This window comes from Aythya ferina, assembly GCF_964211825.1.
Source record: "Aythya ferina genome assembly, chromosome: 7".
NCBI lineage: Eukaryota > Metazoa > Chordata > Aves > Anseriformes > Anatidae > Aythya > Aythya ferina.
Genome location: NC_140302.1, coordinates 9,453,194 through 9,475,029, shown reverse-complemented (window position 1 = coordinate 9,475,029; position 21,836 = coordinate 9,453,194). Strand labels below are relative to the sequence as shown.

Sequence of the window (21,836 nt, the reverse complement as noted above, 5' to 3'; positions counted from 1 at the left end):
CTATCTCTGCTTCTGCCCTTCAGTTCAAGCTTGTTCTGGAGTAGCACTATCTAAGTCACTGGGACTGGAGGGCACTTAGCACTTCACAGGAAGCAGTGAGTACCCTTTGGGTTAAATCACCTTTTTTTCTTCCATCTACTGGCAGTGTGTGACTGCAGTTCTGTACTTTTTAGAAGGCTGCCTACCTGCAGTATAGACAATTTCATCAAAGAAGATACAAACTTCTCTTTCAGGTAGTCATCTTACACCTTTCCTATTGATTTTGTTATTTTTATTTATTTATTTATTTTAAATCCAAGATAAATTAGAATCTGAGAACATTCGTTATGGTTGGATATGGAAAAAAACAAACTCATTTTTTTGTTTTTTAAACTATTCTGCTTGTCAGCCTTTGTCCTGATAATACCTAACTCCGTGGTCTTTTTTTTTTTTTATTTGAGCAAATTTGTTTCCATACACGCACTATATTAATCTTTAAGCATGTCTGTTCAGCACTTCGGGCTTTCTACATGCAACGTCTTTGAAAATATTTTGGCAATTCTTTTTTTGGGAGGTTGCTTCACACAATGTGAATAATTAGCATAATCAATTATGAAACTGCCTAATCTACGGTATGGTGCAAAAATTTTGCATGTTTAAATAAGAGAAAAAAAAAATCAATCTACAGCTGAAGTACCCAACAAACTATTTGAATGCCTGGCAACTTATAGATCTCTCTGGAGCCCACAATATTGATTTATAGTTTTTCTCAGAAACTTAACATCCTGGCTTCAGCCTGATTCAGGCTACATGTGTCTTGCTAAAGAAGGAGGATCACTTTCCCCTCTCCCTCTGGACCTAGACACACTGCAGCTGCAGCTGGTACCCAGATACCTGCCCGCTCCCAGTTAAGAGGCCCACCAGTAACGCTGCCAGTAGGCTGCAGTCCAGTCTGGGGGACAGGAACAGGGGACACTGCTCTGCAGAAGGGATGGAGCTCACAACCTGCTTTCAGTGAAAGCCAGAACACCAGCAGGTGTAGGCGTGCAGGGACACTGTGCCTGGCACTGCTTTGATTGCCATATTTAACATCCTACATGCACTTCCCCCAGCCTTACAAGAATCACAGGCCCGAGAATAATTTGGCCTCTGATTTTCTGCTTCTGCTACTATTGGTTACCATTAACATCATTTACTGATTTTCATTTTAAGGATCACTACAAAGATAAATATTTTATATTCTCCTTGGGAATTTTTCTATATTACATATTTAAGATTAGGGGTTTAGGGAGTTTAGGGGAAAAATCAAGATAATATGACTTGACTAATTATAATTCATTGCAAAAAGCAAACAAACAAACAAAAAACCCAAGCCCGCCCAACAAAATTAGAGGAGGATAAAATTAATCATAGCATTAATACATTTAAGACATTTTGAATCAAACATGTAAGTCAGATAAAATGAACTGAGAACATTTTTTCATGGTAATAAACAGGAAGAGATTTTAGCTGGCAATAATAGCTGCCCAAGGCTTTTGAAATAAATAATCATATAAGTGTTTTTCAGACTATTCTGCTTTAAATAAATAAATAAAATTGAATTATGTACTTCAGCCATTATACCCTGATGTTGAAAAGGTCAACCAACCAACCTTAAGTGGCCTACAGCAAGTTTCCAAGTATCAATAAATAAGAAGAAAGCACAGATTCTCTCTAAAAATGTTTTTAAAAAGGGGCACATGCACAAGGATGTGTTCATAAATTAAGTCACCACTTGTGCAAATTAATTTTACTTGCTAGCAAAGGGGAAAAAATAAACATTAAAAGCAAAACAAAACAATATGGAGGCAATGAAGATGGAAAAGTATATAACAGAGCTATATTAGTTGGTAACCTTGAAAACTCTTTTATCTAAATTTACTGTGGGTTTCCTTTCTAAACCATGTAATAAAGGGATATGCAAAGACTACTAATTATACAGTATCAGTGTCAACTGCTAATGAGAGAAAAGCCCGACATTTCCTCAATCAAAATGAATTTTTGTAATTTTGTGTTATTGGACATTAACAGTAAGCAAAGGGAAAATTATAGGTCAGCCATAAGTAATGATGGTTGATGATTTTGCCAGGCTTTATGACGTGGACAAGCTTTGGTTTTACTCCTCAAACAATTTCCAGCTGGAGTACTAGCACACTAGTAGCCCAATAATAGAACTCCTAGGAGCCCAGCAGTGTCAGGTCAGCACTCTCCATTTTGCATTAATACTCATGGTAGTTTCAACGTAGGTGTTTTCCCTTTATCTGGGGAGAAAGGAGTGCAACAGAAAGCTGCTGTTTAGTTTCTGCAGAAGAATTACTGCCCAATAATCAGCTCATTTAGCTCTTTCTTGTGGTGATTTACAAAGTATCTCTCATTCAGTTTATTTAGTTTATTCCTGGGATGATTTTTTGTTTTGTTTTGTTTTTTCCCCATTTCAGTTCAGTTGTAAAACGGATCAATGCAGCAAAAGGGTTTCTGAAAAGTGAAGGTCACATTTCTAATACTGAGCAGCAGTGTAGCCAGTGGCACGACGCCTCATGAAAATCAGCAACAGTAACAACCACTCTCTCTTGCTGCCCAGCTCTCTGGTCCCATTCCGTCTCAGCCTCTGTGGCTGGAAAAGCAAGCTAACATTTCCACTTGTGCCAGTCTGATGCTACTCTTCAGCCGACCAGAAGAGGAGGCTCTGACATTGAGCAATGGGCTTCTTTCCCTGAAGCAGGATGCTGTGATCTTGCAGCAAACCCTTACACTACGTGGGGACAACTGGGTGTTGATTTCCCAGTGTAATGTCAGTGACTAAGCTTAAAACTAGCAAATGCAGAGGAGTTTCAAACTTGTGGGATTACAAAGAAGCTGTGAATCAGCTCAATTTCCACTGTGCAATATTTTATTCTTTTCCTTATAAATATTTAATTTCTAAGAAAGGTAAATGCTCCTTCTTACATATAGGAAAAATGAGAAACAAATCTATATAGACAGATACTTTACCTTTTTTTGGGGGGTCTTCATTTGACAGACCAAGTTCTATTTGTCTGTTCCTATGACCATACGGCCTTTCATAAACTACTCCACCTTTTTGCACTTTTGGGGGAACAATTTTAAAACTCTCTGGTAATAGTAATGAACTTGACCTCCCAGCATGCCCAAGAAGAAGCTAAGTGTTACCTTAAGCTTTCCACAGGAAAGAAAATAGAGGCACAATGACATTGACTCCTCTCAAAGACACCCAATAAACAGCTTTTGGCTCAGCCTCTTCTTCCACTTTATGCTTTGCTGAAGAAGTCAATCATCTCTTCATCTATTTTCTCTTAGCCACACAGGTTTCCAATTTTGCCATGAAACAAGTCCTAAGCATTATGAGATCCTTAATGGGACTTTGAAGTAAGTGCGTTTGGTACTGTAGTTATATTATTAAAATTAAAGAGGCTGTGTTAATACCTTTACACAAAGGGGCAAGCATTAAAGATACGTGTTTAGCCTTCAAGCTTCAGCTCAAACATGTTGAACTGCACCGAGGTGAATCCTCACCTGTATTATGTCCCCCTGAACAGCTGCAAGAACTCACTGACTGTTGATGACTTAGTCTCAAGTCTGTGGATTCACGCATATTCTTGCTATTTGAATACTTCTAGCCTTAGTTATGCCCTCCTCCCAGCTATGCCTCATCTGTGCAAAATATCTGACCTCAACTCATCCTAAATCAAAATTGTTGCAAGTTTGACGTTAGAGAAGGAAATGGGTGAAAATGCAAATCAGTCAACCTCTTATTTCTAATAAGAGTTCTACAGCACTGCTGATGCCATACATACGGTTGCAGAACCTGTATCATCCATAACATGGATGAGCTCAAGATAGTAAGGAGAAAACGAATGTTACCTGTGGAACATAGACAAATTTCTATCATGCTGCAGAACTCAGGATTTTCTTAAACCTTCCTCACATCTTTTTAAAAGAAGAAATACATGCTTGAAAATTAGTGGAAGCTAGTCAGATCAGCAATAATGTGCAAAGGAATTCATGGCTTATACTAAGACACTGAACTTGCACATGCAGATTCTTTAGCTAACAGTGCCATGCCTTAACCTTGACCCAGAGAGAGGTAAGAAAAACTTCCCTTGATGTTCAAGGACAGCCCTATCATGAACCTTTTTAAAGGCAGTTTTTTTTGCTATTTTGGAAATGCAATTGAACTCATTTCATGTGAACCATCGGTCTAAACACTGTCAGGCAGTGATGTGGAGGAGACAGCTTCTTGCCTATGTGTCAAAGAATTCTTCATTTCTACAGTGATAACCGCTAATAGAAATAATAAAGGGACAAGCAGGGAACCTTGATTTTCAAGTATATTTACTTTAACATACCTTATTTCAACATCCCCATACAGCTCTTTTCAGGACTGAAGACTTTTTATTCTGGATTTTGAGACCTCTTTTCCAATGGTTCATTCCCTTCCAAACCACCCTCGGAGAAGTCTTTCACTTTCTGCACTGAGTATTACCTTGATTACTTTCTAACAGTTAAAATTACTGTTGTCTACCTCCGTTTTTCTGTTACTCAGATACGTGCCTTAGCCCAAGAAGACGTAAATCTGGCTTTCACAATTCCTGTTTTTATATCTGGTCAGGAGTTTCTGTACTCCAAAACAAATGTCACTCCTCCTGGCCTGCTACTAGTGCCCCACTGCAGCACTCCACTGCTGCCTGTTCCCCTAGGCCAAAGACCCTACCCAAAAAAAAATGTCTGAATACTGTTAAGAAACCTGTTCCTCACCATACCTTCATTTACATGCTACCTTCTCCCACAGACAGGTCCCTGTAAATCTTTTTTCCAGCTGCAACTACTGCCTGTAGCCCATTCAGAATAGGCTACCTTCAACATGCCCTATAAACCTTTCCTAAGCACCGACACAGAATGCTCAAGTGCAAGACAACACACTTTTTCAAAAGGACCAAGCCCTTTGATTCTCATATCGCTCTGAAAGATTAAAATAGAAAATGTGAAGTGACCTTTTATTTTATATCTTTTATGTCAAAAGCATTTTTAGGACTTTTAAAAAACTACAGTGTGTGAAGTTAACTCCTCTACAGGGTAGTTAGTTACAGGAGAAAATAGTTTTGTGTGGTGAACAGCTTTGAATGTCTATAGCAGTAATTTGAAAATTAACATCTGCCAGGGAAGAAGCGCACCTAGTATAGAGTATTTCTACAGGCTTTTATGTACCTGTGGTGGACGGAAGTAGTCGGATCTGCCATACCTGCACAGGTGTGATTTAGGGTCTCAAATGATAGTTGTCAGTCTTGTGTTGGTGAATGTCTCTGAAGAGAGATGTGTACTTGCTGCCTTGAATACTAACAGCATTCTGTGTAGTTCTTAAGGAAAATAAGTACTCTCTCCCTCTTCCTGCACTTATTACTTTGCTGGTGCAGTGCAACACCAGTCCAACTAAAAGAATGATCCTTTTTCTTCTAGGAATTTATGTTTGGTGACTTACAATAACTTTCTCCCAGAGTGTATTTACAAAATCACAACTTAAGCAGAAACAACTCTGAGGAAGATAAATCGTTGATTTCTTTTTCCCTTCCCAAAAAGTTTACAAGATCCGGAGTGAAATAACATTACTTCTGTCTCAACTAACAAATAGCCATTCAGGTTCATTTCAAACTTGGCAAAATAAAGTTGAATCAAATTATTCTCCCCAAGTTCATTCTCTGCTAGTTTGAATGTGTCTGCAGCAGTTAACATGGATGATGTTTACCTTAGGAGCTCTGAATTTGGAAAGCATGGCATTTATTATTATTATTTTTTTTAATAAAAATTATCTATGGAAATCAGAACTGCTAAGAACTGAAGATCACCTAATACCCCATGTATTTTAATTTTATGTGTTTCTTAGTTATGTTATAAGGTTGGGATGAAACTGCCACTTACAGAATGGGTAAAATTACAGCAATGGAGATTTTACCTCCTCTCCATTTATCTAATTAAATGTATCAGCAATACAAACATCCTCCCCAGAGCTTTAGCCTAAGGATCTTTCAGGCGCCCTTACTTCTCAGTGCCTCCAAAACATAGATGATGAGTTGCGAGGTACAGTCAATGAATGATGTTTGTTCTAATACGGAAATTTAAATTATGGAAGATAACAAACTTTGACAACAGAAACCAAGCCATCCATTTCCTCTGCCACTTGCTGTTATTCATTAAATTGACCTACCTTCTCTTTTATTTCAATGTTTATTTAATAATGCAACAAGAATACAATATGTAAGTCCTCAAATGCCCTAACAGGTCCCCTTACCACATCACTGACTTTTCAGTTGTAGTCAGGATTTAGTTACACCGAGACACAGTCTAATGGGCTTTTCCTGAAGAATAAACAAAAATAAATGTATATTTTGAGAACTTTTGGTAGTTTCTCGCAGCCTAGATGAAAGCAAAATCAAGAAGACAACAGATTCCAGCTGCTCGACTAGACCAGATTTCATCAGAGGATAGCTAGATGCTTTAGTTCTGCTAATCAGAAAATATCAAAGTACAAATTCACAAGTACACTGCATTATAGGCAGTTTTGCTACCTGTGCATTCATTCCATGTTTACTTATCTGGGAGGGGCAAAATCTATTTTCTGTAGTAGGTTTACCTTTACCCATTTACCTTTACTATGGTAGATAAAAATGTTAACTTTGGATGAGTAGAAACGTGTCACATACCTTCTGGTGGGGAATTACAGCTCTGGGAGAGTCAATTTTGGGTGCTGTGGTTGAAACTGGCACTGGACGTTTAGATCTGGGGATCAAAAAAAAAAAATTAATCTCCTAATTTTTGGATAAAATTTTACATTTCATGCAAAAACGTTGCTTCATCTGGAGTGAAAGCTAGGCAAAGCTTAGATTTTTTCTACAGATCACACTGCTTTTTCTACATTCTCATTTGCAAAAGTCGTGGATGCGAGAAATAAAGTTTGATATATTTTCTCTGAATGACAAAAAACAAGCAGTTACAGAAGCAGCCTCTGACTTGGAAGATCATCCGTTTTCCACTACCTTGTGACGAACTGAATTTTTATAGATGCCAATCAGCCACAAGACATAACTTCAGGTTTGGACAATGCTCTGCAAAATGGGACTTGGAGGAGTCTTACAATGCAAAAACTAAACTTTGATTCTAAGGCATCTCAAGATCAAGTCCTCAAGAGATTATTAAATACCTCAAGCTATGTAGCAATTAGCATACTTTAAACTCCTGTGCAGGGAGAAACATGAGCTTTGTATTGGAGAACACATAGTTTCAACAGGAGTAGATCACTAGCTAGTTAACTGCACTCCAAATGCCCACCTTTCCCCTGTGTATGATAAATATACATACACGATCATTTAAGAAAACTGATAATCCTTATTAAAATGATTGCAAAACACACTATTCGCCCTTTTATTGAAACATTACAAAGACAGACAATAAAGCACAGTGACAAATGTTAACTGAAGTACTTTGGGATGATCAGCTAAGTGAAGACCTATTTGTGGAGCTTTTGTGAGAACCTGTGTAGCACTGAATAAACCTCTGAAATCCTCCCAGAAAACATGGGATCACAAGAGAAAAAGAAATGAAAAACGTACAAATAATCAAAGGAATTGGTATTACACAACTGCTACCCTATTGCCAACCAACAGATCAGTATGCCTGGAATTCTTGTCGATAAAGTTACATTTCCAAATTAGGATAGAGGAACAAAAATGAAATTAATTTACTTAAAAGCACACAAAACTGTTACTCAGGCAGAACTGATTAAGACAATTGGAACTGCTCACTTTAAAGAGGAAATGAGTAAGGGAGGACATTACAGGGGTGTAGAAAATAGTGAATGATAGAAAAAGGGGAATAAAGCTGTGCTCCTGGACATTAAGTGAAATTGAAAAGACAACACATGTACAATTGATAAAGGCAAACATTGCTTCCTAAAGTACTTGACTAACCTGAGGTGAAACTCATTGTTACAAGACAACATTGAGACAATGAGAATAGTAGGATGTCACAATGGGTTAGTCAGATAAACTTAACAAAAACTGCAGAAGATGCTTTAGGTTCAGTAAAAATTAGTAGCCATCCAGTAGTTGGCCTGTTAGTAACAGACCAACAGCGGGAGACATTCCATGCTAGGTTCACTCCTGCCTTACAGAGGGCTATATTGCACTTTGCTCTGAAATACCTAGCAGTGGCACCTATCAGAGAAAGAGAACTGAGCTAGATAAAAGCTGGGCTTATCTAGTGTGGCAATTCCTGCATTAATACCTATCTTCATGTTGAGCTGTGTATATGGCTTTAGCTGACATACATAAAATACCCATATAAGCAGAAACAAACAAACCAATCAACGCTAGGAAAAATGAGCTAATAATCCATTCAGAAACCGGAAAATTTCTTTATACAAGATATGGAAATTATGCTAGTTTTGAGAGTTGAAGTCAAAGACAATATCCTAATCAAAAAATGAACAATCTGAGGAGATAATGAAAACTGGTATTTTGGTAACCAAAAGGCAATTAACCTATGAAATTCACTGGCATGCTGTATTCCTGAAACGGCACTAATGCTGATATTCATGGTATTCACAGTTGGACTATATCATTGTGTACTTCCTAAAAAATTAATTATATGAGAAATATATACCTTCAAGTTCCAAGAACAGCTAACCACTAACTGCCTAGAACAAACTTTCCTCAGGCACGTTACTAACTAATTTTCCTTCAGGAGTGATGCTCCACCCTTCCTCCAACCATTTCAGCTTAAAAATAGAAAAAATAAATCATATTTATGTGACATGCACACTTACCATGAAAGACCCGAATCAGAGAATGGAAAAAATATACATGTATCTATCAGCTGCAGCCCAGAACAAAGAGTTGCTGAAAACTGACAGCAACAATTTATGGATAGGCAAAGATTTAGGGGGAGATTCTGATCCTACTTCCATTGCTGTCATTTCTCAGTAAACCCAGGTATTTCTGTGAAGTTGTTGACGGGGACCCGGGCATAATCAAAACCAGAGCCGGGCAGAGCAGACACTAAGTGTCCTTTCTGCTTTGTCCAGTGATTATGAATTTCAGTGCTAAAGTTGCTCAGCAATTTAAAAATTTTTTGTCACTTAGAGTGACATAGCAAACATATACTGCATGTTTGATGCCTAACTGAAAAATATTTGTATTGCAGCAAAGGGATTTATTTACCAGACTACTCCATCACTTCTGTGGTTTATTGTCTATTTTTCTCAGTCATTGCCTGACCACAGAAGATGTTAAAAAGTTGTATGTCTTTCAGATATTACTGATAATGTACCTCTATCATTCACAGTGCTATCTGCCTAGGATTTACATTTCACACTGACTTAGAGATTTCAAGACTTTACTTGAAATCAAGGAGGTTCCTACATCTCTTCGCCCTGGATGTTTGTAGCTGTGATATTTAAAAACAGAATGATGAGGCTTGCTGGATTTAAGCACAGGTTTTCACCAGCGAAACGGGCAGAAGAGGTGAAATCAATTTGTGGAATGAGAAACATGTGAACTTGTAAAGTGATTGTTTACATAGGAGCTATTATTCCTGAGAAAAGCATCTGCAAATTCAGGACATTTTTTTCTTCCCCCTTTTGCTAGATGAATCTAATCCTGCAGCAACACTTCTAACTTACAGTTTTGCTTTCCAGGTCATGATGGTGCTGCTGTACAAAAGCAAACCTAGGTTTACATTTTAATCCACTGATTGCAAAATTATTTTATTCCAAACACTCAGGGAATGTACTTGCTTAGCAGGGCTGTGAGGAGGATGAAAGTCCAAATTTCACAAATGATTGTGATAGTTACAGATCTGATGTTGAAATGTTCAATAAAGAGAGTTTTATTCCAGTCAAAGCAAATAATTTAACTTCAACTTTCATACATTCTGTTCTATATTTTCAAAGTTTAAAATGGAAATAAAAAGCTCGTTTCAATATAACCCCCCCCCCCACCCAGCCTTAAAAGAGGAACAAATGAATCATTCTGGCATTTTCTGAATTCCTTCTCCCACAGTACTGGTCCTCTTCCTGAACGAAATTCAAAAGCAAGATGGATCTAGTTTTGCAAAGCAGTTCCATTTTGATATCACTGCTGATAAAACTGTCAAAAATTCTACTTGTTCCCACCTACGCAAATATAAGTTTAATTGAAGAGCACTTGACTTCAAGCCTGATATTTTTGCACTTGCAGCAAGGGTTCATTAGGGGTCAACTGCATTAAGAAGAGCTGCGAGAGAGTTCTGTAATGCAGGAACACTTTAACCCTTCCTCAGGGGAGCACAGTACCGTACTTGCAGAGAGGTGACATGATCTAAGAGATAGTAGCTCTTTTTCATTTGCACATGACTTCTTTTATATTTTACAACTTTACCAGTCAGTGTCTCTTCTTCACTTCTTGAATTCTCAGGACAGCTAAAACCAACATTTCTTTTCTTAGAGTAATCTCTTGCTTTCATTTTGTTGCATGTGAGCACATGCTCTTTGAGCATCTTAACAATTGTATCGGAATGTCTCAGGCACTGAAAAATGGAAAAAACATCAAGTCCACAGAAAGGTAATAAAACATTAAATTAGGGTTAGAAATGCTTAGAAAACATTTTACCTACTTTACTTTTAATGAAATTGAGTAATTATGGAGTGGGTCAGCACACAGTGGGATGCAGAATATAGTTTACAGAGTTGGGGTTCTGATATATATTTGTGTTAATGCAATAATATTTATACTAATGAAAATTTGAAAAGAAAAAGTAAAAAGACTAAATCTTCTTCATGGTCATCAGTTTGACATGTCCGTCTTCCACCAAACAGTGAATTACATTGCCAAACACAGAAGCTTCTTCTTGTTTCTAAGCCTTGCAAAGAGAATATTGAGTCTTGTTTTTAAGTTCTCTAAGCCCTGCTTGGGACATCAGTAAAACTGCCTCAGAAACTTCAAAGAGAATCACACACACACACACAAAAAAAAAAAACAAAACCCAAAACAAACCCTGAGCATTTCACAATACTTCAAATATCACTGTGATCACTGTGGGGCTAGGAAGAGGCATAGTTTTCCCTTATCAGGATATTATCTGTGCCTGCAATAAAATTGATAAATACTTCCATCAGCAGTTTTGCTCTATTTCAATGGTGAACACAAATATTAGTATTTGGATGGATGACTGATCTGTTAATTATTTCCCTGCATTGCGTTGCACTTGGATGGATTGTAGTACTGGCAATTATGCTTTCTGAGTCTAATGCTCATACCCAGAGCAATATATGAAAAACATTTAAAAAAGCCTTATTCGTAAATGTGACCAGCCTGAAGGGAAGCAGCTATCCAAACGTTCGTGAAAGAGAATTTGTTTGCAAGTATGTAATACCTGACTCCCGTACAAGGGATCTGAGCAAAGGCTAGATGTGAATGTTGTGGGAAAGAGAGGGAGAGGAACCTTGGAGAGTTTTGTGGAAGGGAGGAATGGAAGAGAACAGGAGAAGCTGTGATTTTGGAAAAGGAGTATGTATCTCAAAATGTTGGAGAAGCAATCAAATTCTATCCCCTTCTTTTCTCTTTTCTCCTCCTGTCACACTTCATAGTGCCTGCTCCATCTTTTTTACTCTCCCCCTCATTTCCGCTAGACAGTATCTCTTCACTCCAACTCCTGCACAATCTGCCCTCGAGCCTGTTCCCTCTGAGTGGTGTGCCTGGCTACTAATGCCTCCATCGCCTCTTAGTTGACTTGGCATCACCCCTTGATTCCTCCACCCCAGCAGCAACTGTGGGCAGAATTTAGATTGCCAAGCTACAGAGAAGGGTTTTACAGAATCAAAACTGAGAGACTGAAATAGAATCAAAATAATCAGAGAGTTCAGAGCTTAATTGTCTATAACCTCACTTGAAATCCCTGAGTTCAGCATAGTTTTTATTATTCATGATTACATGGTTGTATTTATTATTTCTAATTACTGCCAGATGCTAAAAGATCTAATTAAGGTAAACAATAAAATAATAAAATGATTTGTTAGAAGAGAAGGACAAGGCATTTGGGTTATGGAAAGACCTAATAACGGAAAGCAGAGAGTTATAAAAAGCAGGAGAGGCGCTGTCTTTATTCAATGCTTGTATGTAGCCTATCATAACCTGGTCTAGAGACGTGAATCACTCTCTCCAGTAAACAAAATAGGTAGTAATTCTGAAGACTTGGACATCAAAAATTTTTCCGTAAGTTCTTCAGCTGGAAAGCATCTGATGTGTAACATAGCCATTTCCCCTGCCACGCAGATAGCGTACCTCTCATTTTTAGACTACACCATTGAAGTAACATCAGACTCCAGGGCAGTCCTGCAACTCTTGGCTTCTCAACAGCTTTCTAAAGGGTGAAAGGCATTCAGCTAAAGATTACAGAGCAGCTCTTGGGGTTGCTGTAGAGCATCACCCTGAAGAACCACCAACAAAATCAGGGAATCACAGCCAAGCCTCAAAGGTATGATGATGAATCTATCTCCTTTAAAAAAAAAAAGTTCACAAAAGAATAAAAAGCTTAGTAACTGCCTTCTGTAGATACACAGGAGTTCAGGTGTTGTCCAAATCCAAATAGGCTTCTCATGTTATGCAAATGAAGTCTATTTTTTCCCCTTGCTTCTCGACTAAAAGTGAAAGCCAAGCTCTGGATACTGTGAGCATCCTGACCACAAATAACTTTGGGTTATTTTAATTAACTTAAATTTATTTCCTGAAGCCGTTACTGACGCACATTCACTGGCTGGTTTTCCTGTAATTCCTCTTACTTGGAACGTGGACATTACAATGTGCCACATGGCTTTTAGAGCATTTCTAATTGACACACACAGCATATATGGAAAGAAAAATTAGAGAACTGGGATAATGAGATCTTAACTACAGTTCAATTCATTTATGCATTCACTCTTTCTATTTTCAAGCTAAAATACGTCAATAAGCTTTCCATAAATAACTTTTTTCACCACCTTTTCTGATTGTTTAGAGGACATGAACGGTTGTGGTGTACATGGAGCCAAACACCCCTTGGCACTGTCCCACCACAATAACATTCAGTAACTACTGTCTGGCCAAAGCTTTAGAGCTTGTGAAAGACAGGGAAATCTTCAGCTGTTGCCACAAGCAACTGACATGTTTGCAAGCGCTACCCAGAGATACCTGCAGAGATGCACGTCCTACTTGGTAGTGTGCCGATACCTATATATTTACATCTTGGTTACTAGGCAAAACAGACAAATTAGCAAAGGCTCTCAAGAAACACAAATTGAAAAAAATACATATACCACAGCTACTACGTCGGTCAAATGTTCTTTCTTCACCAGTAATTGAGATTTGTTGAAAAAAGAATGAGGCCTGGCAGCTTTTTTTATTGGCTGATGGGCATGCAACTCCACAATAAAAAGGATCCAATGGAAACCAGTATCCTCACATCCACAATAATGCATCACAGGATTGATCCTGCAAAGCCTTAGCATTTTGCCTGATTGAATGATTCCTCATACCACTTCTTAAAAACACTGTCTCAGCCTTTCCAATCAGATGGAAGCAAATAATTTACATTTTGACACATCCATGCTTAGGCCAATCAACATCAATCAATAAGAAAAGGTCCCAGCCCTAACACATTGTGACCTTCTTGTCAGCTGTAACATTTGGGGTAACATATCAGCTTCCTGGTTGCAGAATGCAACCAATAACTAACTATGCATTAGAAAGAATGTAACTGTCATGTGGATTGAGTTGTGTAAGCCCATTGACTCTGATGAGATGCGCCAGTGATACTCATCGTGACCTTTCCATGGTGAGTGCAACGTAATACATACAAGAATTCACATGGAGATTATCTTTAGCTCATCCATAGAAAATTTCTCAGATGAATAAAAGGATGATTTTATCTTCACTTCAGAGCTAGTATTTGGGGGACAGGGAGGAAGTGATGTGCATGCTGAGAACCATTCTAATCCCCAAGCAGAATCTTGCTGTAATGAAAACTTCACTGTCCTTTAAAGCCTTGGCATATATCCACAGTTTCCAGGCTCTTTTCTAAAACTAACAAGGACACTTAATGCAGCGAGTGTAAATAGCAGTCCACTCAAACTGCTCGTGTAAGGAATATATTTATATTCATTGCAGTTACTGACATTTATATTTTCCATGGAAAAAGCTACTCATCAATTTTTAAAGCATTAAATGTTACTACTCAAAGACGGTAACTAACAGCCTTGTCGAAATGCCAGCCTAGCATCTAGTAACAAATCCTACTATCCTCTCATACCTGTGTACAGAGAGGATTGGGTAGGCAATGGGATTCACCTCTATTTCAACAAGGACTGAGGGAGTACTACTTGTCAGCTCATAGTAATACAGGTTAACTTCCTTAATCCACTAGAAGAGTATGTCTTTTTCAGTGCTCTGAGCACTCAGCATCATCAGAAATTTGGGGAAGAAACCATGGATATTGAAGGTAAATGGTTGTCAGAAGCTCTAGAGTCAAATGTATAGGCAAAATAAATAGTCTCACATCACATTCACCATTATTGTTACTCTTTTTTCTACTAACCTGATTAAAATTTCAAATTCATACATAATTTGATTAAGTAGGGCATGTAAACATCTGACTATGCTGTTATCATCTTTCCAACAGTAGCTTTTGTAATACCTCTTGATTAAGGAGGTATTGGGGAGGTACTGGGGAGGCAAGGACAATCCCCAGACAAGGACTGTATATCTCGAAACAAGACACTGGAACTCATGATAAGGAAGCGGCAGACGGACAGAGAAACAAATGTAAGGACTATAAATCTCAAAACTGGACATTGGAATTCATTATAAAGATACAACAAACGGAAGAATTAGCAACAACCAGCTCTTGCAATTAAGAAACATGCCAATTCAGCAGATTCCTGACCAAAGGTGAAAAGTACACTGTGAGGAAGACTCAGGGTCTTCCTCCCAAAGACCCCTGCCCACAATTCTTGGGAGGCTCTATGCAGGCGCAAGGTGCCAAAAGGCTAATTAGCATAAGAAGTGAGGGAAGGCGGAGATAGGTAATGAATATGTATAGGCGCTTGTAGAATATTGATAGATTGATTGTATAAATTCAAGACTGCTTTCCGCTTTGGGTATGCACGATAGGTGGAGAGATCCCCCGTGCATCCAGCGCTGCAATAAAGAATATACCACTTAAAGGAATTTCGGCTTCGATCTTTGAATCACTCTCTTGAATACAGGTACATGCAATTACCTACAGGCTGAAGCATCCAACTGAGTAACTGTCCTATGAGGAGAGGCTGAAGACCCTTACACTGCCCAGCCTGGAGAAGAGGAGGCCAAGAGGTGACCTCATTGCTCTCTACAGCTTCCTGAGCAGGGGAAGAGCAGAGGAAGGTGCTGATTTCTTCTCCCTAGTCACTGATGGCAGGATGCAAGGAAATGGCACCAAGCTGTGCCAGGGAAGGCTGCGACTGGATATTGGGAAAAAAATATTTACTGTAAAGGTGGTCAAACACATGCACAGGCTTCCTAGAGAGGTGGCTTATGCCCCATGCCTGCTGGTGTTCAAGGGGCATTTGGATAATACCCCTAATAACATGCTTTGGTTTTTGCTTATCCCTGAAGTGGCCAGGCAGGTGGACTCAATGATCTCTGAAGGTCCCTTCCCACTCAACTACTCCTGTTTATTCTGATTTGCACAGGTCTCTGAAACACACTGTCCACATGGTTGCAGATCTCAGTACTCGGCCCAGTCTAGATCAGAATTACTCCAGTGAACATGACATGGAACATCTAGCATTACACCAGCTTTGAATTTTTTTTCCTGATATTTAGCCAGTATTTTCTTGATTTAACTTGTAAATTCTGCTGATAATCATAATAGCATATTTAAACAATTTTTATAGAACTCAGGAAAGGAACAAAATAAAGGGCAGTGCTTAATTATTTTTTTCTTTTTATACTCTGATATTCTTTTCTCTTAAGTGTCATCTAATTTCAGACTATATTTCTATGGCAATATGAACATATTTGTACTTGAAAATACGGTAAGAGCCTATCATTTCTAGTGAAATGTTATCGAAGCAAGTTGAAACGTGAGTAGTGTGTTTTGAACACTTAAGGCTGAGTTGTTAAATACTGTGTTCTGATAGGGGACAGGCATTCATATCCTTAGTCCAGTCTGACACGGTAGCAATGGACTTGCTTCTGCATCCAGTATTTCAGAAGCCCTCACTGGAGTCTCAATTGGGTCCTTGTCCCAGGAACTTTTCAGTGCTGCTGTGCTAGCCATTGAGTCCCAGGTGGAAATCCTGAGCTGTAAAAGTGTTGCTGCAGTCTCATCCAAGAAGCAGTTGTTTGGCACTGGGAATTTAGCTTCCATGGTTTTAAGACAGCAGTTGAAAGGCAGTAACAATGAGGAAAAACCTAGTTACCCCCAGAATGGACTTCAGGAAATGCATTTCGAATGCTGAACATAAGCACTAACAAATTATCACTAGCATCAGCGTTGCCTTCAAAAACAGAAAAAAAAAAGTCACGTTCACATAGGCTCAGATTCTCCTTTTATAATTAAGTAGTGCCTGAATGGAAGCATCACTAATTTGATGAATGTAATAAAATCATTCAAAGAAGGAAAAAAATTTCAAAGCCATACTTTTATTTTCAGTTGGGTTTTACTGATAATTTCTTTTTTGGCAATGTTTCTACAGAATAGTTGGAGTACCACTATTTTAAACTGTGCTTTCATGGCAATTGCCTACAGAAAATTGTTTACCCTTAAAGTGGTATATACACCCTCTTCTAATTTTTCAAGCATAAACCCACCCTAGATCTGGTTCTGATTTTAAAATGTGCCTATCAGCAGACATAAAACATGCACAGAATTGTTTACTATTTACAGCTTCAAACAAAAGAAAGCAGTTTACAGTAACCACTGAATTTCCTTTGCTTGCAGTTTACTGTCACCACAGGCTTTATTTATAGTAGGCCTGAAATAAATACTGCAGAATCAGCCATCTTTTGGTGCTGCGCAAAAAAAGGAAAGCTATTAAATATTTACCATAAATCTCTCATAGCTTTGCCTCTGATTCTTTCCCTTTTGCTAGAAAAAAAGGATTATTTAGCTCCTGATTTTCCAGCAAAAGGCAGTCAATTGTGGCTGCCTGGAAGTAAATGGTGTTCCATCATTGGCATGCCCTTGGAGGGGGAGGTTGTGTCAATGCCCACCAGGCACAGAAGGCCTGCACCTTCCCTGCTCCCCTGCAGCAGCACATGGTGACGCCAAAGCAGGCATCTTCGAGTGTCACAGGAATGCTTGTGCCAGCAGAATGAGACACACTCATGTTACAGCACTTTCCAAAACTAAGTCAGTACATTTGGTGAATCTTTTCCAAGGAGGCTGATCAGATTCCTTGAGTTAAGATCAAATGAATGTTGTGGATGCTCCAGTGAAATGTGTTGACAAATAATACTGCACTCATTAATTGCATTTACTGTGAATTTAAAAAAGAAACCTATTTGTAGCAAATAAAAATAGATTTTGCATGCATCTCATTTTTCACCTGTGAAATGAATGCTGGAGGACAATAAGCAGATGGCCTAGTCTCTGTGGAACAGACATCTTGTTAAAGATGAACTTTGACTGGCCCAGAACAAAAATGTCTCAGGGCAGCTGTGAAGCTCAAGTAACCGATTAGAAACTGATACTGAAAAATGACTGAGAACTAAACTCCAGTAAGGCACAAAAGGATTAAAAGCAACCTCTTTTTCCACCAGAGTTCATCACAGAGTATGATCATAGCCTTCCACAGCATTGTCTTGCAGAGCTAGCACTATCGCATTCAGTACGTCCTGAGTAATATGGGTATCGAAGGAATCACACAACAGTCTGGGTTGGAAGGGAACTTAGAGATCATCTCCTTCCAAACCCCCTGCCACGGAAGAATGAATTTGCTGCAGCTGTGTAAGTACCTAATGTTTTAGAACACCAACATTATTGTTTGCCTGAATATTATTGTACCTCATGGAGCTCTACTGTGTAACAGTGCTCAGTGTCAAAGAACTTTCCCTCACTGCTGCTCTCTATCCTGCAGAGAAAGAGAATTCACTTGCTAGATATATCCTTTTGTTTTCTAAACTGAAGGAAGCAGAGCTGGCCTGGCCTCTCTTCCTCTAAGAACAGTCCAAATACTTCAATTCCTTTCCACACCACTTGCCTCTCTGCGTCCTTTAACTTCCCAATAGCAGCACAGGGAAGGACACTGCAAGTTTGAGAACTAGGTATCCAGAAATCGAAAATAAGCAGTCAGGAAAAGGCAGCATTTCACTCAAAGGCCAGTAACAAGTCAAGTTCTGACTGCCTGATCAAACCTCTGGCAGAGTTGGCAAGACCTCCATTCATGTTTTGTTGTCATGTTTTGTGAAGGTTCATGTGAAACCATAGCGAGGATGAGGTGATGAAAGGTAAATTTAACAGTGAGTTTAGGGAAGGAAGTGGTCAGAAAAAACTTGACACCCATAACTTCCTGTAGATATCCCATAGTGGGATATCTACATGACAAACATGGACAATTAAGCGCTGGACAGCACTGCACACCAAGCACTCATTGAAGAGCTATGTTAGCTACACTGAACAGTGCAGATTGACAGTACTTGAAGAAACACTGTTTGTGTACTCAGAGAAGTGCAGATTCTCATTGTTTGGGCAGAAAAGTATGGATGGGCAGTCTTATTGCTTCCCCTCTGCTATATTTCATGTCTTGCAGTTCTATGTCCTGCACAAGTGCTGACACCGCGTACGCTTTTCTTGACAACCAAATAAAAAATAACCAGTCCCCCACCCTGAAAAAGAAACTCCACAGGAAATTTAAGTGTGATAATAAAAGTGAGTAGCAGCAAACAGTGTCTGAACTGTCAGGTTATAAACAACGTTCATGAAACCTTCTTGGTCAGGATCAATAAAGGAAAAGGCCATCACTCTTGAGAGCCAATAGCCATTAGAAAAATAAAAAGCTTTTGGTCTCAGAGTGCTTACATCTAGATTTCCTGTTCCACTGCTTCCTCTTGGCATTATAGACTAAACAAGCAAGTTCCCTGTGACTTTAGTGCTGCAACAGCGGAAACAAGCCACAGATGGCCTGGTAAGGCATTCCATGATCTTGAAAAGTGTTTTGTAGAGCAATAAGACTACTTCACATTAATGTCCAAGATCATCAGAAAGTAGGGCTTAAATTTTCCTATCACAGCAATCAATTCCTAATTCGCATATATGACTTTCCATTTGAAAGGATTTCCATTTCCAAACTTCTACGCGTATTAGATAATTTAGTGTCCCCATCTCTATAGCATGTACAGAAACTAGCTTTTGTTTTCCATAGTAGTAGTACAATCCACTCCAGCTCCATTGCTGCAAGCTATTTCAAAAATTAAAAAAAAAGCTTTTTTCCTGGTAATCAGGTCACAGAAGATACTGATTTTGTCCTTTTGATCTTTCTGTGGTTGAAAATTACAGTCACTTGCGACCTATCCAATATTTTTTGTGTTAACTATTCTTCTACTCACAAATGCAATTTTCATAAAATTTTGTGTTGAAAAATTTTGTCTCAGTATAAAACACAATGATCCAATAGAAATCAAACAGATGTTCTAGATATCACAAAGGTTTTCCTTAACTTCCAAATAACTAAAAACAATTTAAATAATTTTTTAAAAAAAGATGTCATACATATCTCTTTATCATTAACATTCATTAGAATATAAAAATTAGAGTATAAAATAGAGTATACATTAGAGTATAAAAATGCTGGAGTTGGCCACATGATGACGATTCAACTACATGCTTCCAAGATATTGCCCCATCATCCTCAAGTATTTCCATGCCACAATAATTTTAAGAGACCATTTTTAAACTGGCTTCTGATATAAAGCCCATTTCAGTAAGTTTAGGATCAGGCTCTTGGTCGTTTTATTTTGGCTGAAAATCTTGCCTAAGCATATTAGAGAGACACTTGCACATCATATGAGGTGGTAGAAATCAGTCTAGGCATCTCCCTATCTTCCTGGCATTTCTTGAAATAGCTAGACCACAACCTCAAAGAAAACTCTTTGAGAAAGTCTGAAACATTTGAAAAGTGGAAAGTTCTATTTTAAGCTCTTTTCTGGGAAATATATAGATCTTCCAAGTGTTCTCACAAAAGTTAACAAATATGTTGCTAATTTGTTAGCATCTTTTCACTTTATGTACTTATTACCTGGAGCGTCCACTTAAAGACAAACTTGAAAATTACAAAACCATGTGGGAAATTCAGCCATACATCTTTCTTTAGAGTATCCTGCTATGTCTTGGAAACCTAAGAGATAAAGCTCTGTGTCCCCTAGGTGTTAGCCTGTTCTTGATGCTACGTAGCTCAACTCTGTATCAATATAAGATTTTCTGGTATGTTCTGAGGAATTTTATTTCCCCATTACAATTTTTCTAATTACCACTTTCTATGTCAGTCTTTGCCCAGCCTATGTAAAAATTACCTCCTCAACAAGGCAATAAAAATGGCAGTTACTTTGCTTCGTACTGTAACGGAGCTGTAAATGTTAATGCAACTATTACAGAACATTTCAGTGCAAGCTTATCTGACTTGAGAGCAAGTTTTCTAAAACAGAAGCAATATTAACCTGGAAAAGTTAAGAGATCTGTTATGCGAAGGGATTCTGTGACTTCCAATCTCACAGGTGCTAAACGATGAACAAAAATTCTCAGCTTGCTGTGAGCATGCGCTCTGGGGGTGACAGGTTCCCCCCATTGGATCAGAACACTTGTGATATGATGGCTGTATCTAGAATAGTCACTCATAAATGACCAAACAAAATTGCATGTTGCCCACATGGGAATTTGAAAAAGAAACATCACTGTTGGACTTACTTTTTAACAAGAGCCTGAATTCACAGGAAATACACCTGTATTCAATGGGCTAAATTCAACACAGAAACATTCACATAGCGTATCAACCATACCAATACCTATAAAAAGCCACACCAACTTCTACAAGAATCACAGCAGATTTTAACTGTCTACATCATATCTGTGCCTGCTTCAAATAAATCTAACAAGCAAAGACGAAGCACATATCCTTTAGTCATGAGTTTCACAGAAAGCCCTTCGGAAAGAAAGAATTTTAACTTAAATCAACTTACTTCTGAAGAGTGAGGCTCAGGTTATAGTTGGCGGACTTGATCTTGTTCTGAGCCTCTAAGTGGGTCATGCTGTCAGTGTTGACTCCATCGATGGCTACCACAAGGTCCCCTTGGTTCATCTGTGACTGTGCTGCCTTGCTGCCAGGGGTGATCTATGTGGGAGAAGAGAAGAAAAAGAAAAGTTCTCATCAATGTAAGTCATTCTGCACGCAAAGCACTTCTACAGAACCTGTCCAGAATTATAATGGGAGATTTCCCCCAACTACTGCTATTGCTGCAGCTATTATTGTATGAAAATTAAACAAACTCACTTAACTCACATTTCTGAAAAGGTCCAAGACAATGTCTGCTTGTCATTATTTACACGTTAAGAAGTTAAATCCAGTGTAGTGGTTCTCTTACCACATATTTTCTCCTCCTCAAGGGGATAATTATCATTACTTATATTGGAGTAGTATAAGAGACGTTAGAATTGGAAAACTAAGAAGTCACTATCTGCAGCATGATTTTGTTGTTTTTTGTTTGTTTTTTTCCTCCTGAAAGTCATTTTTCCCTAATTAATTCATTATCCTGAGCTGACAGAAA

The 21,836-nt window shown here is 38.4% G+C and overlaps 1 protein-coding gene across 21 annotated transcripts in view; it reads right to left on the bottom strand.

Annotated features, from left to right (window-relative positions):
- The window catches only part of LDB3 (LIM domain binding 3), a 122,039-nt gene that overhangs the window by 64,890 nt on the left and 35,313 nt on the right, over positions 1-21,836 (bottom strand). For 20 of the 21 annotated variants that reach the window (XM_084525279.1, XM_084525280.1, XM_084525282.1 and 17 more), the window contains 2 exons: positions 21,252-21,403; positions 6,732-6,807 (listed from right to left, as the gene is read on the bottom strand). In XM_084525279.1, the coding sequence (XP_084381405.1) occupies positions 6,732-6,807; positions 21,252-21,403 (228 nt within the window). The remainder of the gene's footprint in view (positions 1-6,731; positions 6,808-21,251; positions 21,404-21,836) is intronic. The other variant, XM_084525273.1, reaches the window with a different exon arrangement.